The sequence below is a fragment of the Cyanistes caeruleus genome, unplaced genomic scaffold, assembly GCF_971803275.1.
Source record: "Cyanistes caeruleus unplaced genomic scaffold, bCyaCae1.hap1.1 HAP1_SCAFFOLD_377, whole genome shotgun sequence".
Taxonomy (NCBI): domain Eukaryota; kingdom Metazoa; phylum Chordata; class Aves; order Passeriformes; family Paridae; genus Cyanistes; species Cyanistes caeruleus.
This window is the reverse complement of record NW_028256132.1, coordinates 1-12,500: the sequence shown is the minus strand read 5'-3', so window position 1 is coordinate 12,500 and position 12,500 is coordinate 1. Positions and strand designations below refer to the sequence as shown.

At 41.0% G+C, this 12,500-nt stretch overlaps 2 protein-coding genes across 8 annotated transcripts in view; one reads left to right on the top strand and one right to left on the bottom strand.

The window, feature by feature from the left end:
• The window catches only part of LOC147645403 (uncharacterized), a 13,625-nt gene extending 11,950 nt beyond the window's left edge, over window positions 1-1,675 (bottom strand). For 2 of the 4 annotated variants that reach the window (XR_015282377.1, XR_015282378.1), the window contains exon 1: window positions 1,034-1,665. Coding sequence is in view for 2 of the 4 variants with exons in the window: in XM_086874659.1 (XP_086730785.1) it covers window positions 1,034-1,179 (146 nt within the window). In the remaining 2 variants the exon portion in view is untranslated. Of the gene's footprint in view, window positions 1-915 lie in introns of all 4 variants that reach the window. The other 2 variants (XM_086874659.1, XM_086874658.1) reach the window with 2 other exon arrangements.
• LOC147645402 (zinc finger protein 280D-like) lies at window positions 1,669-11,043 on the top strand. Of its 4 annotated transcripts, none has more exons than XM_086874655.1 (4): window positions 1,669-1,861; window positions 6,560-6,711; window positions 10,438-10,503; window positions 10,609-11,043. In XM_086874655.1, the coding sequence occupies exons 2-4, from the start codon at window positions 6,567-6,569 to the stop codon at window positions 11,004-11,006; spliced, it is 609 nt and encodes a 202-aa protein (XP_086730781.1). In that variant the 5' UTR covers window positions 1,669-1,861; window positions 6,560-6,566; the 3' UTR covers window positions 11,007-11,043. The 4 variants fall into 4 exon arrangements, with proteins under 4 accessions (XP_086730781.1, XP_086730780.1, XP_086730783.1 ...); XM_086874654.1 differs by lacking the exon at window positions 1,669-1,861 and adding an exon at window positions 2,000-2,464; XM_086874656.1 differs by lacking the exon at window positions 1,669-1,861 and adding an exon at window positions 2,164-2,703.
• Window positions 11,044-12,500: the final 1,457 nt, after the last annotated feature.

Genomic DNA, 12,500 nt, shown 5'->3' with positions numbered 1-12,500 from the left:
CACTGGGCTGTGGGGAGTTCCTGGTGCTGGCGCTCGGCTGCTCTGCAGGGAAAGGCCTGCGGCGGCACCGCTGGCTCAGCAAGGTGCGGGGTCCCGCTGAGGGGAACCGTGCTGGACCCTGGGGCCCGCCCGGGACCGGGACGCGTTTTTGAGGAGCCCATTCAGTGCTGGCAGCTCCGGGGACAGCTGCAGTTCGAGCGGGCAGCAGAGCTCCAGCAAGAAGCCATGAACTGTCGATCCTTTGCACAACTAAAGGGCCCGGGGACCTGCGGCCGGGCCAGGTGAGGGACACACACAGCCGTGGCAGAGCCAACGACTCCAGACTTTCGTGCCCTTAGACTGTGAGGGTATAAAAACCCAGGGGTCTCTCCTGAGAGGTACCCTGCTCGAGCTTCTGTTTTATGATTTAGTTACTACACCAGGATTAAATGATTTTAAGGATTGGGACGTCTAAGACATTGCTATATAAAACCTGTGGCCAAGTTGACAAGGAAATCTGGTCTGTGCGAGAGGTGCACCTGCGCAGGGCCTTCGGTCCGAGCTCAAGTGGTGCAAATGTGACAGCCAGAGTGGTTCCTAGGTAGTGGAGCATACAATTTTAGAATGGTTTGGATTGGAAGAGATCTTCAAGATCATCTAGTTCCAAACCTCCTGCTGTGAGCAGGTACATACAAAGTGAGACCAAGTTTCTCAGAGCCCCATCCAACCTGTCCTTGAACATGTTCAGAGATAGGACAGCCACAATTTCCCTGGGCAACCTGTTCCAGAGCTTCACCACCTTCACACTAAAGAATTTTTTCCCTAATATCCAATCCAAACCAACTCTCTAATCCAAACCTACTCTCTTTCAATTTGAATCCATTCCCCCTTGCCCTCTCACTGCATGACTGTGGTAAATAATTTTCCCCATCTTACCCGTAAGTTCCCTTCAGGTACTGAAAGGCTGCAATTAGGTTACTCTCAAATCTTGTCTTTTCCAGGCTGAACAATTCCCAATCTCTCAAGCCTTTCCTCATAGGAGAAGTCTCTGTACCTCTGATCAATCTGGTGGCCTTCTCTGGACTTGGTCCTACAGGTCCATGTCCTTCCTGTGCTGGGACCCCAGAAATAGACGCAGTACTCGAGGTGGAGCCTCACCAAAGTGGAGGGGCAGAATCTCCTCCCTCCTATGCTGCCCATGCTGCTTTGGATGTGGCCCAGGCCACATGTTTGGCTTTCTGGGCTTTAAGCGCACATTGATAACTCATATTAAGCCTTGAATACACCAGAACTTCTATGTCCTTTTTGGCAGGGCTGCTCTCAATCTGTTCAGTCCCCAGCCTGTGTTGATACTGGCTGACTTCCCTAATAGCGTGGCAGTGGCCCTGTGTGCCCTCACCAAGGCAGTGGGTGGGCAGCGCAAGGCTGGGCTGGGGCCGCTGGGCACGAGGCCTGGCCCACGGCAGCGGCGCAGTGCCGGGTCAGGAAGCCCAAAACCAGCAGCAGTTCCTGGTACCGGGGCTGTGAGGTTCGGCACAGGGCGGCGATAGCAATCCAGGCTGCGAGGCCCAACACATGGCGGCGGTGCCGTCCCGGGGTGTGAGGCCTAGCACATGGCGCCAGCCCCGCCCCGGCCTGGCCCCGCCCCGATCGCGGGCACCGCGATGTGTCCGACCCGCGGCTCCCGTCAGGCAGCGCGCGGGGCCGCGGCCGCCCCCGCCTCTCGCCCGCGTTCCCCCCGGCGGCGGTGGCGGCGGCGCTGAGGTGGCGCCGCGCCCCGGTGAGGTGAGCGAGGCGCCTCAGTCGGCGCTGCCCCATCCCCCGCCGGCCCCTGTGGCAGGGAGCGGCGGCCCCACCGCGGCCCCTGCGGACGCGCAGCACGGTAAGGTCAGCCCGCTCCATGCCCCCGGGCCGCCCTGCCGCGCTCCCCGGGCGGCGAGAGCGGCGCTCGGCGGGGACGGGCGCGGGGGGATTGTCGCCGGCAACACCGGCGCCATCTTAGGTCGGAGCGCGGCCTGGCGTCCCCGAGCGGGGCCCCCGCGTTGCGAGGGCTCCCGTGAACCGCCCGCGCACCCCGCTGGCACCGGACGGTTCTGCCCTCGAGGGCGGCCCGGGTAGGGCTCGCTCCGCCCGCCGTTGGCCGCGTGGGGGGCCCCGGGCGTTAACAGCAAGAGCGGTACTGGCGGCGCGGCTCGGTTCGGCCTCCTCCCCGCCGGCCGCTGTTCTGCCGTGCGGGCCTCACCCGAACCGGAGCCTGCAGCCCGAGCCCAGTGCCGGCGGTCACCCGGCGTGAGGGGCGGGACGCGGGGCGGTCGGGCTGCAGCGGCTGCTGTTCGGCCGCCCTCGGGACTCAGCTGCTCCCGCGGCCTGGCACCACGGCGGCTCGGCGGCGTGAGCTTCTGGCGGGCTGGCACCGCCGATATTGCCCTTCCCAAGGCGGAGCTTGTGCCTTCTCATGGCGCAGAGGGTAGCATTGGCTGCTGAGGTTTGTGTTTGAGGGAAATTGGTTTACTCTTTGGTTTTTTTACAATTTTTAGGTGCAGTTTCAGCTTGGTCATTGTTTCTTTGCTACTAAACAAATGCAGCCCTCAATTAAAACCTAGTTGTTCCCAGTCCTGATGGAGTTGTGGATTGCACACCCTTCAATTAATGGTGCAAAGTTATGTGCCTGTATGGGACGTTATCTGAGAAATGCGACGTGCAGTCCATCGTATGATCCGTGTAGTACGTAAGATAACTTCTCTTGGGCATTGAAGTGGGGGAACAAATTATTTGAGTAACAGATGATAGCCATACGAGGAGTGGCTGAGGTGACTTGGTGTGTTCAGCCTACAGAAGAGGAGACTGAGGGGAGCCCACGTGGCAGACCTCATGAAGGGAAGAGGAGGGCGGATACTGATGTCTGTGGTTACCAGTGACAAGACCCGAGGGTATGGTTTGAAGTTGCGTCAGGAAAGATTTAGGTTAGATATTGGGAAAAGATTCTTCACCTAGAGAGTGGTTGGGCACTGGAATAGGCTTCTCAGGGAAGTGGTTACAGCACCAAACCTACAGTTCCAGAATAGTTTTCTCAATGCTCTCAGGCAGGTGGTGGGGTTATTTGGGATATCGCATGCAGGACTAAGAGTTGGACGCTGTGATCTTTATGGGACCCTTCCAATTCAGAATATTTTGTGATTCTATTATGGAAAGGTGACAAGGCTAGTCTGAAAAATTTCTGGCTAATGTAGATGTCCTCGTTCTAAGCTCACTACTAATTTCATTAGTTATTTGATTTTAAGGCAATCCAAGGAAGTTTTGATTATTGGAATGCTCACTTGAGCTTAAGAGTGGAACAGTCAAATTCCCATTTGAAGTGATAACTGGATTTTCAATAACTCTTAAGTCTTATTGTGGCTGCATCTACTATAGTATGTTATAGTATAGAAAATTTAGTGATTTTCTATACTATAATATATGCTTATAATACACAATTATAATACTGTAATATACTATATCTATATATATAATATACGATATCTATATAGTATAGAAAGTCTAGTGATTTTCTGTAGTGCAAATTTCTGTCCATCCTTATCGTGCTCTTCTACAGATAATTCTGCTGTTTTCACTACAGCTGTTAGTCTTGATACATTTGCTAATGTTATATAATTTTTTGTTTCAATGTGAGTGCTTTTAAATCCTAACTTAAAGAGGTTATAAAGACAACTGGATTTTAATAAAGTCAGGTATTTTTAAACCTAACTGCCATGATAAAGATGGCTAAAATAGTGCTTTTAAATCAGTTTCTTCATCAGAAGCTTATTGCTGTTTTGGGAAATGAGCTCTAATTTTTCAGTCTGTCCTGTATCAGGTTTTTAATTCATCCCCTTTCTAGTAACTATAATAGTGTTCCAGGGACTTGTGGTTCGTAGGTTGTTGGTTATTTGCACCTGCCTAATGAACTTTCATGGCTATGCTTAGTTTTAGATGGGCAGTTGCTTTTTAAGGCAATATGTTGATATAGCCTATAATGTTATTTAAAAAATGTTTTTAAAAAACTTGTTCACGATTTTGATGCTTTACCTTACAATACTGATTTCAACACTTTCAACACTTTCTTTGAGTCCACAGCACTGCAGTGGAGTTTTTGACCTCTCAGATCCATGGACTACCTTTCAGGAAATGTGTATATAAACATGAATATATGCTTATACGTATTAAAAAATTAAAAAGATGAAGGCTATTATCGGTAGGCTTACTTTTCTTACACTGCATCACCACTGGAGAATAGTTGAGCAGAGTAGGGGAAGTATTCACTGTTGATTTTGTCTTTGAGGGCAACTCCTAACAGGATTCCTAGAATGCATTTTGTGTGTTAACGTAGTCAAAGAAGCTAAAAATTTGGAATCTGTTTGTACTCTAAAAATGGATGTAGATGTTTTCTTTGGCAATGGAGACCACTTGCAGGAGCTGTTCCTGCACATCTCCTCTAATCCAATCCGTTACCCCTTACTGCAATTTTTGATTGTTCAGGTTACAGATTTTTGACCTCTCAGTTGTGACAATAAAACTGTTACTAGGCCGGGGTTATTTTTAACCTGCCCTGCTTCACACCATAGTTCTGTTCTAAGTTGTGCTGGCACAACTGATGAAGAAGTGTAGGAGCAGGACAGGAATTCATTAGGTCAGCTTTCTTCCCAGGAAAAAAGAAGTCAGTGAGAGCTTGGCTTCAAATTACATAATTGAATTTAAATATTAGGTTAAAAGATGGGAAATGAATCCTGATACTTGCCTTTTAAAAGATGCTCTGCCTTTTGAGTCACCTTTAAGAGTATCTTAATGTGTATATCCCAATTAATAAAATAAAATATCCATAAGAGGTTTCACCAGTTGGTGTCACTTTCTAAAAGCCTAGGTATATATTATCAAATTTATTTTAACTGTATTTAAGAAAAAAATCAGCTGCTGTATAGTGTAGGTGAGGTTATCACATGTATCTTCTTAGGATTCTGCTGGCATATCATTGCTTGTGCCTATTTTGTGTTGTTAGTATAAATTGTATTGCATCCTCTGAGCACATTTTATAATTTATTACTTTTTTCCCCTCTGAGGTCAAGTAAAACTAAGTTCTTAAAATAAGAACACTGCTCATCTATGTTGTCTGTTCTATAAAAGAAGTCTCTTAAATAGCAATTTATTTTGCCTTAAAGTTTATTAAACTTTGCCTTGGTGCTATTAAAAAGTGTTCTAAATGAAAAGTGCCCTACAGAGAAGAAAAAGTTATAGTTAGGCTTGATTCTCTTTCTAAGACCTGGCACGTGGCCCATGTCATCTCTGTCAAGTGGAAATCACTTCAGAATCTTCCTCTTTACTCCATACAAGACTTTAGTTTACTATCCTGTTCTTTTGTAGCACCATGTTTGACTTCAGCACCCTAAACTGATTGAGGAAGCAGAGGAGTTAAGCTTTGCTACTTTATTTCATCTCAAGACTTAACATGTGCTAATACCAGCCCTTTCTCTTATAAGTAGAGGATGATTGTCTGCTCCCCTGCAATAAACTGTTAAAGACTAAGTATTTCTGCTAGTCTTGCTAGATGATTGGTACTCTGTGTAAGGAAATAGCAGAGTTTCTCATTTATTTTGTTGTTCAGAAATGCTTTCAAGATTATGTTAAAGAATGTTAAAAGAAAAAAAAAACTTTATTTGCCATCTCTGTTTATTTGAAAAAGAAATAAAACCAATCATGATAAGAAACGCTGATGTAAATTTGGTTAATTCCAAAAGGTACATATTTTTTATTACTACTTCTGTACATGACTTTTTTTTACTGCAAGAAAACATCTGCAGGTATGAGGGACTCCATCTGATGAGATCTATGCAAGTTTTTTATCAGATCAATTGATAATGGAAACAGTATACAATGCATTGTAGGCATTGCTTGGGGATTTTGCTGTTGTGGAGTATTTTGTTTGAAGTGTTTTTTGTGAGTGGTTTGCTTGTTGTTGTTGATGTTGTTTTGTGGAGTTTTTGGGAATTTTGTATAGGTTTTGTTGGGGTTTAGAGAAAATGTGACCATATGGGAAGCCCTGGCAAAATCTTAGAAAATTTGGTAAGCTGTGGGTTTTGTGGGTGAGGTTTTGTTTTGTTTGTGTTGAGTTTTATCGGATGCAGAGAAAACAAAGCTGTGATCTATGTTTCACTAACTCATGTGCTTTGTGGCCCTTCACATTTCTTGTGATTGGAATAGGAGTATTTTTTAAAAGATACCTTTCACTATGGTGTCAGAGGCTTCATCTGATAGTTACTGGTGTTTTATACAAAAATAGCTTAAATTCTGTGGAGGATATCTTTGGTCTTTTCTCTTTAATAGCAAAGATGACCATGCAAGTAATTGTCAGAATGGTGATGTGGCATCAATCTTTGTATCTTTGATCTCCTGTATCAGATCACATTCAATCTGTGAAGAACATGGAGGGAGGGAGACCATTCTATGGGAATTATTGATGACTGCAGTATTCCTTATTGAACAGTGAAGTACTTAATGAAAGTACTGAATGTTTTGGTATGTGTGTTTTTGGTTTTTTTTTACTTTCTAGTCTCAAGATGGCAGAATTATTTATGGAATGTGAAGAGGAGGAGCTAGAACCCTGGCAAAAGAGAGTGAGAGAAGTGGAAGAGGATGATGAAGATGATGATGATGAGCCAATCTTTGTTGGGGAAATCTCCAGCTCAAAGCCAGCTACTACATGTAAGACAACACTTTTCCATAGTTTAAAACAGGTCTTTCAAGGTATAGAAAATTAAATTTAGTTTGAAAGTACGGCATTCTTAATAGTACAACTTAAGATAGTCCAAATCTTAAAGCTGTATGTCTCTGTCTTACTGAAAATCAGAATTCTTAAGAAATTCTGTCTTAAACCCCAGGTTGTGCACAGCTCTGGTTACCTCTAACCTTAAATCTCTGAGGTCAAGTAAGGACACTTGAAGGTTTTAACATTAGTGGTGGAGTTTAAAAGCCAGTATACACAAAGCTGAAATCATGCATGCAATTGCTTACAGTACAGTAATATTTAGTTGTATATTTTGGAGTGAGTGTCTCCCTACTAAAAGAATGTGCATGAATTTAAGTCTCCCTGTTACAGTCATTTCTTTTCCTCCACCCCTCATTTCATATGTTGATGAACATCATTCTGACAAAACCAGGACCTGTCTTAAGTGTCTATAATAAAAGTGCAATCTGGAAAATGATTAATATGAAAATACTGAAAGCCTGTCTGTAAAGTAGATTTTTATTGATAAATTTACCCATCCTTTGTGAAATAGACTTTTTTTTATGAAGTTCCCTAGTTTTCTCCTAAGCGCAGGGAGTGAGGTTAGGTGGTTGTGATGACAGATGTGTCAGGATTCCGTGCTTGTCCTATGCTTGGCTTTGGTAGGTAAGTAAAGAAGAACTTTTTTTTTTGTTATTTTAATTAACTTTAGTCATTAAACTTTTTTTTTGTGTATCCATCTTGTAGTCACTTTTTAAGAGCTCTGACCTAAGGTGTCCCTGGCACAAGACTTTGTCTGGTGAGGTTTACTCCTCACAGTTTCTGCCTCATCTCTGCCAATGCTTGTATCCAAGATTTTCATTGTAGTTTTCTGGAGGTGTGTAATTTGCAGTGAAGATTCTCAGGACAAAATGTTACATGAGGCTGTCTGTTACACTGCTGCATGGGTTTCAGAGCTGTTATTAGCTGTTCAGACATTTTAGTTCACAATACTTTCATCTTGCATCTATTAACATTTTTGCTCACTACGATAGTAAGTTTAAGGCTTCTTACACAAGGTTAAAAAGTGGAAAACCAGTTTTAAATATGAAAAGAATACTGAATCTGATATTTAAGTACTCACCAGAAAATATTTTTTAAGAGTGAATATTTTAAAAATACTCTGAGTACTCTGAAAAATTTGAAGAATATTTTAAAATAACTCTAAATTTCCTGCAGTTACAAACATCTAGAATGTCTGAAAAATATCTGTACTGTTTTCTGGAAGGTCCAGAGACCTCTGGATTGCTGTTGGTCACTGGCAGTAGGTCATGGTGCAGAGCAACTATTAAGGTACTAGCATGTGTTGGAACAACAAACATGCCAAGTTTGATTGCAGTTGTTGTAGCCAGAGGATAGAAATAATTCAGGTGAAAACTATAATTTTGGTATAATTTTGTGAACTTCAAGAACTTTGGTAAAAGATAGAGACTTAAAATGTTTGGTTTTTATTCTAGTGCTGTCCATACTCGGTCCTGACACAAGTAAAGTAATTTATGGTGTAACTTGTTACTTTATCTTTTTTCCTTCCCTTTCCTCAACTTTTCTCTTTATAATCTTCTACTTCACTATCAAAAACAGCTATGGAAGAATGACCTCAGTTCTTCTCTGGCTTGTAAGTAGTACTACCTGGCAGTAGTCAGGCTTCAGTTTGTTATTGGTGATAGGCAAGATACCATGAGTTCAGCTTTGCTTATCACTGTTAAGTTTGCACCTGATCAGATGAAAAATTGATGACAAATAAAAACTCATGTATAGGTCTTAATTTTTCTGAAGGGTGTAGTTTCTATAATGCATTGCATTTTCTTAACCTCTTCCTGACAGTACAATTACTAGTTTTTGTACAGACTATATGGAAAACTTGAAGGAAATAATTAAACCTCAACTTTGACCTGCTGTCAGAGTTGTGTAGTATCAAGTGTCCCTTCTGGTGTACTGGAGGATTATTTTGGCTGGGATGAAAAGTAGTTCACACTTTGTTCCCTTTACCTTTTTCTGTGACTGCTCATTTTTCCTACAGTTAGTGCTTATTTTTCTTGCTTCTTGCTTCATAATGATGCAAACCTGTAATTTGTTAGTGTTTTAAAATGTTACTCTGCATGTCAGCACACTTGTGCTTCAGTGCTGTTTTACCTAAACGGAACAAATAACACTTTGATGAAAGAGGGGAAGTGCACATCAAGTCTGTGATGAATCAGTCAAGTCATGTAAATGTAGTTTATAATTTCAGTTAACTGACTTCCTGAAATGTTCTTTTTAAAAGCAATAAAATCTACCTTTGTAATTTAGAATGTGTGCACATCAGATGTCTTGACTATGCTTTGTGAGACGTAACTTTTAGAAAAACTGTTCTTTTGTAGATAGACGTTGCTTAAGTTTAATTTCACACTGGAATTCCTGTATGAGGTATAGGTTTGTTTACACTGACAAAATGTATGTATTCAGCTAAATACCAAAATAATTCAATCCTTATTTGTAGTTACTGTTATGTTGAAATAAAAATAGTATTACTGTTACAGGACCAAATTTTTTCGTATCTTAAATAATGCAAACCTGTTTAAATCTGTTGGTTGCAGCTGCTTTTTTTATTAGTGTCATCTAAATGCAGGTGGCAGGTTGAAAGCTGTGATCTTCTGGAGCTGTACTGCTATTAGATAGATTTTTCAACTGGAGAAGTGTATACTAATGAGCCATTGTTGGTGGAAATGGCCTTAAGGTTATTAAACACAATGTGTAGATACTCTGAGATCTATTGTTTGAGAACCTGATGTAATTTGACCCTGGTTTGAGAAGTTACTTCAAGCCTTTTGGGTGATATATTGGAGAATCAATCTAATTTTATATGCATATTTTCACAGGTCAGAGCAAGCAACTTGTCAGCAGCACTAATGGAACTGAGAATCTGGGAGTAGAAGAGTATTTTGTTTTAATGAATATTTTTGTAACTTCCTGAAATGGTCAGAAATCCTAGACAAAGACAGAAAAGTTTGAGGAATATCAGTGGCATTAGTTAGAGGGTAAACATAATTTAAGAAATTGCATGTGCTCTTGCTGAGCTAGAACTCTGGACACAGACTACCATGTAGGATATGTAAGAAAATCAGTGCTCTTGTAATGCAATTCTAATATGACTCCATTGGTTGCTGATCTGTTTGTTTTCCTTTCACATTGAAAAATGGATGATATCATGAAGTCTAGAATCCAGCTTGTAAGTGCTATATTTTGCTAATACAGAAGCAAATTAAGTCATTACTGGTTTAGAGAAAATGCTTCCTTTAATGGAGAGCAGTTCTAGTATTTGGGAAACATATATTTGAAAAAGAGATGTAAATGAATGTACTGTAATCAGAAAATTGAAATGCTCGTGCCATGTCTGTTTTTTGTTGTTGTTGTTTATACTCTTATGTGTGTGTTAACCTGTCTCCAAGAAAATTAACATTGAGATTCTCAAGTGAACTAGCTTAACCAAAGAGGAGTGGAGGAGCATACCCTAATTTGTACAAATCACACTTGGTGTTGCCAGGTTTTTGTTTTAGAAATAACATTTTAATTTATAAGCCAAATCCTAATTGGCTTAACTAGTGTATATGAATGCAGCTTTTAAATTTCAAAAGCAATGAAGCTATTAATTTATTTGCAATTAAGATAAATGTAACTTTTGACAGATATATTGAACAGAGTCAACCTCAGCTCATCACGAAGGGGGATACAGAATGGTGCACCCAGTAGAGGTACTTTATTGTCCTAATATGGTAATTAATAAAAAAATCCACCACACTTATGAAACATTTGACTGCAAAATTACATAGAGATAACTTTGGAATCCTTTGCAACAGGTACAGTCACTACATTCAAGTCTGAGAGTCAGCATTACGTGACGCCTGCCTCCAGCCCCAGTGCCATGCCTGCTCCATCGGTCTTTCAGACTGTGCCCAGACCTGTGACCAGCTCGGTGGCAGTTCAGCCGTTGACTGTAACAGTGAATGCTTCAGGAACTTCACTAACACTGCAGAGACCAGTTACTGGATGTTTATCGACACAGCAGATGCCTGGGTCAAGTTCTGGAATAGCACAGCCTGTTAGCAGACCTGTAACCATTCCAGTGACAACACAGCCAGTATCAAGAAATAACACAGTTCCTGTAGTGGCTCAACCTGTATCCAGGCCAGAGACTACTGCAACAGCACAGCCTGTAATACTCAATCAGGTAAATTTTTATCCATTTAAAATGTAAGAAGTATGATTACTTTTGAATAAATTAATGAAGAACATGCTGTCTCAGTCTAGTGCTTTAAAAATCTGGACTAGATTATAAACTAGCATTATGTTAGCTGTAAAGATTCTAGGACCATAACCTTGCACCGATAAATTAAAATATATGTTTGGAAATAGTGATTTGGAAGACTCAAAGATGATAGCTCTAGTAAGAGTAAAATGGCATTAAATAAAAATCCTTGACACCAGAGAAATTAGTACTGTTTGGGTTCTTTATGTTCTTTGGAGAAATGTTGCAAATCTATTTTCTAAATTTTACAGATTTATTTGGTCAGAGATTAATCTGCATTGATAAAATAATTTCATTTTAAATTAGTTTGCATTTAGTGTGTAAAGCAACTTTGTGGGTTTTCCCCCTGTTTTTTTCAGTGCCTTACCTTGGGATTTTTGATTCTTAAGAGATTGCTGTAGTAGTAGTAGTTCCTTAGTGGGTTTTCCTTTTTCATTCATGTGGCACTTGAATGAAAGCATTGTGAAACAAGAGTATGGTAAAGGGGTTTAAGCAACCTAAAGTTGCCTGATCAGTAGGTGAAGCAATTTGGCAATGTACTTGTTTTGCTTGAAAAGCCTATAAAAGAACTGTGCACATGTCATGTGTCATAGACCTTCCTGGGTTACCACAAAACCCCAAATGTGAGGGACTTGAGTTAGACACTGTTTTGTTGCCTTATTTGTTGGGCATATGTAAGAGAAAGAATGAGGATTGAAATTCCACATTTGTATGAGGTAAACTGATGCAATACTTTCACTGAAAATAATTTACGCTGAAACTGTTCACACCATGTACCTATAATATTAGCTACTATTGTCAGGTTAAAATGAAGCCTGACAGAGTGCACCATTTCCATTGTCCATGCAAATACACATACCTGAGGTTGTTTCAGTTGTCAGTCTTTTGGTGTAAATAAAAATCATGCAGCATAATGGATTTTGCATTTGCTGAGCAGGGCAATCAGTCTGAATGAACAGTTAATTAGGCCATTAAAATGAGGATTGGAATTGGGTGTTCTTTTTAAGATTTGTGGCTAAATAATTGGTGATGAGAAGCTGTATTTTAAGAAAAACAGAATTAAAACCATAATGTAACCATTGTCTATCAACAGGCTAGCTGAATCTTTGGCAAACTCAATAGGAAAAATACTCATACTTTCTAATTTTGAGTCTTCAGCAGTTGATTGATAGTTTGCAGAGAAAAATTGTGGGTGTGTCTGGTGAAGTGGGTTAGCTAAATTAGTCTGTCACTCTTAAGATGTCCTAAGAAATTATATAATTAAAAGTCCAGATATCAGTAGGGATATCTAGGTTGCTTCTTTAGTCATCTTAAATCTTTCTTTATGAAGCAGAAAGCTTTGCTACTTTACATGATGTATACACATATTTCAAGTATCTGAAATTTTTTATAGGTTTACTGATGACGTAGTATGCTTCATTAAATCCTCTTAAGATGTGCCAG

Excerpts from the sequence above, each read along its gene's own strand:
- LOC147645402 (XM_086874655.1), top strand. The coding sequence starts at position 6,567 with ATGGCAGAATTATTTATGGAATGTGAAGAGGAGGAGCTAGAACCCTGG. Across the intron at positions 6,712-10,437 it reads CTCAAAGCCAGCTACTACAT|ATATATTGAACAGAGTCAAC; the intron begins GTAAGACAACAC and ends AACTTTTGACAG. Across the intron at positions 10,504-10,608 it reads GAATGGTGCACCCAGTAGAG|GTACAGTCACTACATTCAAG; the intron begins GTACTTTATTGT and ends CCTTTGCAACAG.